This window comes from Scylla paramamosain, chromosome 13, assembly GCF_035594125.1.
Source record: "Scylla paramamosain isolate STU-SP2022 chromosome 13, ASM3559412v1, whole genome shotgun sequence".
Classification (NCBI taxonomy): Eukaryota; Metazoa; Arthropoda; class Malacostraca; order Decapoda; family Portunidae; genus Scylla; species Scylla paramamosain.
In genome coordinates, this window is record NC_087163.1 from 9152501 (window position 1) to 9160000 (window position 7500).

Below are 7500 nucleotides of genomic sequence, written 5' to 3' on the forward strand. Positions count from 1 at the left end.
AGGTGCCAGTGCCCCTCAACCTGCCGGAATCCCCTGGCTCTGAACCAAAATACTCGGTGGGTGTCCCTGCCTTGGGTGATCACTTCAGATTCAACGTGACCAGAAGCTCTACTGGAAACACACTGTACGTAGCAGCAGATGCAGCAGCAGCAGCAGCAGCAGCAGTAGCAGCAGCAGTAATAGTAGTAGTAGTAGTAGTAGTAGTAGTAGTAGTAGTAGTAGTAGTAGTAGTAGTAGCAGTAGTAGTAGTAGTAGTAGTTGTTGTTGTTGTTGTTGTTGTTGGCTGCGGTGTTGTTGTTGTTGTTGTTGTTGTTGTTGTTGTTGTTGTTGTTGTTGTTGCTGTTGTTGTTGTTGTTGTTGTTGTTGTTGTTGTTGTTGTTGTTGTTGCTGCTGCTGCTGCTGCTGCTGCTGCTGCTGCTGCTGCTGCTGCTGCTGCTGTTACAAGAGGACTTAAGGACGCATGAAAAATATTGTGATTGAAATTTACGAGATTTTTTTTTTTTTTCAGTAATACGAGACTGGCCCAGTTAAAAAAGAGAAGTTTGCCCCTTCAAAAGTATAAAATAGAAAATCACGTTGATTTGAGAAGTTTCATGATATATCCTCAAAAGAATCATAAAAAGAAGCAGAAATACAGGGTTCAAATAATTAATGTTAACGTTGACTAATATGCCAGTATCAAAATTAAGAACAAAATTTGTAATGAATATTTACTAAATTTTCACTCGCTACTAAAGATCATGCGAAATCCTTTTTTTTCTGTATTTCTTAGTTATCTCTCTCTCTCTCTCTCTCTCTCCTCTCTCTCTCTCTCTCTCTCTCTCTCTCTCTCTCTCTCTCTCTCTCTCTCTCTCTCATTATCATCATACTTTTCACAGGTTCCGCACGGCAGGACCCCTCACCTTCGAGGACCAGTTTATCCAGATACACACTTGGCTGGCGTCCTCCTACTTGTACGGCTTTGGAGAGAACACTCATCTCTCATACAAACACCAGTTCGAACCCCGATCCACCTTCCCCATTTTCGCCAGGGACCAGCCAGTGGGCACGGTAAGATACTGGTGGTGGTGGTGATGGTTTTCGTGATATTGAGAAGGTGGAGGAGGAGGAGGAGGAGGAGGAGGAAAGGGGAGAAAGAAAAGACAAGAAGAGAAAAAGGGGAATATATGAACTATGTGGAGATCATGGAACTAATATTTATGGAAGAACTTTTTTCCTCTCTCTTCCCTTCAGGATGCGATGAACGAGTACGGCCACCACCCTTACTACATGGTGATGGAGGATGACCAAGGCAACTCCCACTCCGTCCTGCTCTACAACTCCAACGCTATGGGTATGGACGAGAGTTCTCTGTTACTGAGACACTTCTAAGTTAATTTTCATTTTTTAAGTCTCCTGCACTTACCATATCCCTCCTCCTCTTCCTCCAACACCACAGAGTACTCCACCTTCCTCCTGGACGATGGCACGCCTACTCTCACCCTTCGCACTATTGGTGGCATTCTAGACTTCCACTTCTTCCTGGGACCCACGCCTGAGGAGGTTAACGTGCAGTATGTCAACGTGAGTCGTGGCGCCTTACTCTTTCTCCTCTGCAAGGAGGAGGCAGTAAACACCTGCCGAAACGATAATTACTCCCAGCGAAGTCTCAAACACGGGATCAGGAGGTGCTGTGAACTCACTGAGGTCACAGCTCAGCTGTGACCTCAGTGAACGTTTTCTTTTGTGTTTCACAACACATGGGGGTAGTCACAGCCTGCCCTCTAAAGACAACCTCTTCCTTCACACAAAACTACATGCACCTAATTACACGCACACCCTTCACCCAAAATTCTAAATTAAATACGGCGACTTACACCAGCCTCTGAGTCCCTGTCTGGGAAGAAGACCACAGATGTCCCCAGGTCGGACTGTTCTTCTGGTATCGACCCTAATTGTCTTGACACCCACCCTCAGCTTTTTCTTCATTAACTTCTGAAACATTCGCAGCCTTTAATCTAATTTTCACTTTCCTCTACTAAACCTCATCTTTTTTTCCTTACCGAAACACAGGTGCCTGAGGCAACTGAGAGTCGCCCTTATTCTATTCCCTCCTACTTTCTCTATCCTCATTTTCAATCCAAAGCTGAATGTTGCATTTATGTGCACAACTTGCTTTCATGCCCAGACTCTTGAATCCTCCTAATTTTCCATCATCTGGTTGCGACTACAGATTCTCTCTCAAACTATATCTATCTATGCTGTATACCTCTCACCTAACTCCTACAACTATAAAAAAAAAAAAAAAAAATCTTTAACTTCCAAAGTGGAGCACATCCTGGCGCTTCACTTTCACGGAGATCTCCATTTTTGGAGGTTTCAATGTTGACCATCAGCTTTGGCTTTCCTCTCCCTTCACTGACCATCCTGATGAACTAGCTTTTAATTTTGCTATCCTCGATGACCTAGAACAACTGGTGCAATACCTTACTTGTATGTGTATTAACACATCCTGTTCCCGTGCTGTACATGATAGAGAGCTGGCCCACAAAAGGTACCTAAGCCTTCCATCACCCGAATCTCATGCACTTTATATTTCTGCCTGGAATTATGCCAAGTCAGTTCTCCAACTAGCCGAAAACTCCTTCATTTATAGAAAGTGTCAAAATCTTTAAAGACCTAACTTCCTTCATGATTTCTGGCACCTAGCCAAAAATATCTCAAATATCTTTGCTTTTTCATTTTTCCCTCCTTCATTTCAACCTGATGGCACCACTGCCATCTCATCTATTTCTAAAGCTGAATTCTTCGCTCAAACCTTTGCTAAAACCTTGGATGATTCAGGGCTTGTTCCTCCCTCTTCTCCACTTCCGACTACTTCATGATAAAACATTAAGATTCTTTGCAGTGATGTTTTCCATGACATCGATGCACTTAACCCTCGGAAGGCTTATGAATCAGATGGGGTTCCTTCTATTGCTCTCCAAAACTGTGCCTCCATGTTTGCACCTTGCCTATTCAAACTCTTCCAATTCTATCAACATTTTCTTTTCCTTCTTGCTGGATGTTTGCAAACCTTCAGCCTGTTCCTAAAAAAGGGTGAGCATTCCAAACCCTCAAACTACCGTCCTATCGCTTTAATTTCCTGCCTCTCTAAAGTTTTTAATTTATCCTCAACAGGAAGATTCTCAGACATCTATCACTTCACAACTTTCTATTTGATTGCCAGTACGGGTTCCATCGAGGCCGCTCTACTAGTGATTTTTTGGCTTTCTTTTCTGAATCATAGTCGTTCTCTTTTAGGGATTTTAGTGCAACTTTTGCTGTTGCCTTAGACATGTCAAAAGCTTTTAGTAGAGTGGCACAAAGGATTGATTTCCAAACCATTCTCTTATGGCTTTTATCCTTCTCTCTGTAACTTCAACTCAAATTTCCTTTCTGACCGTTCTGTTGCTGCTGTGATAGTCGGTCACCGTTCTCCTAAATCTATTAACAATGGTGTTTCTCAGGGTTCTGTCCTGTCACCCACTCTCTTTTTATTATTTATCAATGATCTTCTAAACCAAACTTCTTGTCCTATCCTACGCTGATGATACCACCATGTACGTCTTTTCGTAGGCGTCTTTTCCACGTCTTTTCGTAGACGTCCAACCTTTCAGGAAGTAAACAATTCACGCAGTTAGGCCACAGAACGCTTGACTTCTGATTTCTAAAATTTCTGTTTAGGGCAGACCAAACTTAGTATTGCCAATGCCTGAAAAACTCAATTCCTCCACCTATCAACTCAACAGAACTTTCCAGATAAGTTTCCCCTCTCCTTCAATGACACTCAATTGTCCTTCTTTTCTACACTGAGCATCCTCGGTCTCTCTTTTACTTATAATCTTAACTGGAAACTTCACATCTCATCTCTAGCAAAAACAGCTTCTATGAAGTCAGGTGTTCTGAGTTGTCTCTGCCAGTTTTTATCACTTCGCCTCATCCTCCCCTCCCCGTCCCCCTAATTGCTAACTCTGTACAGGGGCTTTTTTCGTCCATGCATGGAATATGTTTCACATGAATGTGGGGGGGGGGAGGGGTTCCACTCATACCGCTCTTTTAGACAGGGTGGAATTAAAAGTTTTTTCGTCTTATTAGCTCCTCTCCTTAACTGATGGTCTTTAGCCTCTCTCTCATCGCCGTCATGTTGCATTTCTTGGTATCTTCTACCACTATTTTCATGCTAACTGCTCTTCTGATGTTGCTAACTGCATGCCCTCCATCCTCCTGTGGCCTCGCTGCACAAGACTTTCTTCTTTCTCTCATCCCTATTCTGTCCACTTCTCTAATGCCAGAGTTAACCAGTATTCCCAATCATTCATCCCTTTCTCTGGTAAACTCTGGAACTACCTACCTACTTCTATATTGCTTCCTTCCTATGACGAACTTTTTTTCAAAAGGGAGGTTTCAAGACACTTATCCTTTAATTTTTACCCGACCGCTTATGACCACTTTTGGGGATCAGCACCTCAGTGGGCTTTTTTTTTTTTTTAAGAACTTTGTTGTCCTTGGCCCGTGCCTCTCCTACGTAAAAAAAATAATAATAACAATAATTAATTTATAAATTTAAAATATAATGCTGAACTCTCTTCTCCCTCTCTTACCAAGGAAGAAATACTTAGTATGTGATCGCGCTAAGTGTAAGTTATGAGTAAATTATGAGGTGGTGAGGTGCAGATCCGGTTTGGAGGCATTTCCTGAGTTGAATTAAAAATCTTCATTTCACTCATTCACTGTTTCTTATTTTCCCTTCAGTTCTTCTATACCTCACGTCTTCCATCGATTCAGGTCTATACTGCTTACTATTCCTCATCATCTTTTGATTCTGATAACAGTTATTCTATCCTCCTTCAATCTTTCACTCTCCTTCAAAATTTTATCTTATGCCCCTTGAACTTACATAATCATATTTTGTGTCACGGTATTCCAGATGGTGGGCAATCCTGCCTTTCCTCCGTACTGGGCTTTGGGCTTCCATCTCTCCCGCTGGGGATACAACTCCACTGAGGGTGTACGAGCTGCAAGAGAGAGGATGAAGGCTATGAACATTCCCCAGGTGAAAAAAAATGAAGTGTGACCCTCAATTTCCCTACACTTTCGTTCGTTCACCTCGATTATATTTTGAGTAGAAGTCGTTGATTTAATTGTTTGTTTCTATTTTGAATGTGATGTGAAAGGAATGATTTAGGGAGATGTAACGATTGAAATCAGAGAAGGTTTGGAAGATGAGAAGACTGATTATTAGTTCAAGTGGTTCGTGACTCTTTTTCTTTTTAGTCTATAAAGCAGATCTTTTACATATTCTTCATCATCCTCCCTTCATTTACGGAAAGAACTTCATTCACTCTTCCATATTTTTTTTTTCATCCTCTGTACTACGTCTACTCACGAAGATACGCACATGAATTCTCGTTAAATGATCTTTTGTGTACTGTACATGTGTCATCAGGACGTCCAGACGCTTGATATCGACTACATGGAGCGTCAGAGGGACTTTACGTACGATCCGACCCACTGGGGAGATCTGCCTGCCTTGGTGGAGGAACTCCACAACGACAACGTCAAGCTTACTATTATTCTGGTGAGTACAGCCTGTTGATGTCCACCTCTCTTCTGTACTTTGCACTTATTCTCCTTTCTCTTGTTTTTTTTTTTATTATGAATGACAATCCATTAAAGACGAGTATTGTATAGTAATAAACCACCTAACGCCCCTGATATTGAATTTCCTAAGCCTTAGAGCAAAATATCAATATTTGGGGTGTAAAGGTAATAGGTGGCCCCTCTGGTATGTGCCCGCAGTCCTGCCCCACCAGTTTATATATATATATATATATATATATATATATATATATATATATATATATATATATATATATATATATATATATATATATATATATATATATATATATATATATATATACATATAATCTTAACCAGCCTTCCTCCCTCCTCTCCCTCTTACATACCTGCCAACTAATGTTCTTTTCTCCCTTCCCTATGTCCCTTCCCTATATCTTCCACCTTACATTGCATCCTTCCCTCTTCCCACTTTTAACTTAAACTGCTGATTATTGTAGTTGTTATTCATGATGATGATGGTGATGATGATGATGATGATGATGATGATGTTTATAGGAGTCTCTCTCCAAAATAAATAAAAATGCCGCTTGTAGTAGCAATAGTAATTTGCACTTACTTTCTCCGCCACGCAAAGGACCCCGCTGTTGTCATCGACTTCGATGATTACCAGCCGTCGATCCGCGGGAAGGAAGCCGACGCCTTCATCAAATGGTCGAGCCTAAGTCTGGTGCCGGAGGACCAGGAGCCAGCCGCCGATGACTATATGGTAGGCTACGTCTGGCCGGACACCAAAACAGTTTTTCCAGACTTCTTGAAGCCCGAGACGCAGGAATGGTGGAGCAACGAGATCAAGCTGTTTCACGAAGTGAGTCAACATCTTTATTTGTTGTGAGTGCATTCACCTATGTATAGTCCTAGAGAATGCATGAAAAAAAAAAAGGAATAATATTCAGAAGCTTATACGATTTACAAGATTTCCTTGCTCATTTTAACGTCGTTCTATTCATTAATTTGTTTATTTATATTTTTATTGTATTGTGGGTTGCCAAATGTATTTATCCTCTGATCCTCTAAGCCTTTACCTGCAATTTCACACCACCAGGCGAAACTCAGGGTCAGTGAATTTCTCATCTTGGCCTTCATTCACCTCCTGACCCTAACCCACACCTCTACGTCTGTGTCTAGGTAATCAAATTCGACTCCCTCTGGATCGATATGAACGAGCCCGCCAATTTCGGCACAAATCTAGACAAGCCCTTTAACTGGCCGCCGGACAAGGAACCCTGGAGCCTTAAGTGCCCAGATGACAAGTGGAACAACCCACCCTACCCCACCAAGATGGTCCGTGTCGGAGACAACCAGAGCAAGAGGATCACGTAAGTGTGGACAAAATTAGTTTTTTCTTTGAATTGAGAAATGGACACTTTTGAAAAAAGAAAAGAAAAACGGAGGATCAATAACAATAAGCTATTTCTGACGGCCCACAGTGACCACACCATCTGCATGACGGGAAACCAGACAGACGGAACATCCACCTTCCTCCACTACGACGTGCACTCCCTCTATGGCTGGTCCGAAACAGTGGCCACGCACAAGTAAGGGAAATCAAGTGATTACACCGCTCTTCTCACCGCCTTAGAGTCGTAAATACAATACAAACGATATGAAGAGCATTCGATGCAATATTTCTTCTTACTTTGTGTTTCCTCATCCACGCGTTCCAGGGCGTTGCTGGAGCTGTTCCCCGGCACGCGGCCCGTCGTGCTGTCCCGGTCCACCTTCCCTGGATCTGGCCAGTACGCCATCCATTGGCTCGGTGACAACACCGCCGACTGGACTCACATGAAAATGTCCATCGTGGGTTAGTACTGCTAATCAAGAAGACCTGTTCTCTCT

At 42.3% G+C, this 7500-nt stretch overlaps 1 protein-coding gene across 1 annotated transcript in view; it reads left to right on the forward strand.

Moving 5' to 3' along the window:
• Positions 1-7500, forward strand: part of LOC135106414 (sucrase-isomaltase, intestinal-like) — a 21829-nt gene that overhangs the window by 9906 nt on the left and 4423 nt on the right. The window contains exons 4-13 of the mRNA XM_064015412.1: positions 1-124; positions 879-1050; positions 1234-1333; positions 1439-1563; positions 4949-5074; positions 5468-5599; positions 6239-6469; positions 6790-6980; positions 7092-7199; positions 7329-7465. The exon at positions 1-124 is cut by the window's left edge and continues 28 nt beyond it. Of these exons, the coding sequence (XP_063871482.1) occupies positions 1-124; positions 879-1050; positions 1234-1333; positions 1439-1563; positions 4949-5074; positions 5468-5599; positions 6239-6469; positions 6790-6980; positions 7092-7199; positions 7329-7465 (1446 nt within the window). The remainder of the gene's footprint in view (positions 125-878; positions 1051-1233; positions 1334-1438; positions 1564-4948; positions 5075-5467; positions 5600-6238; positions 6470-6789; positions 6981-7091; positions 7200-7328; positions 7466-7500) is intronic.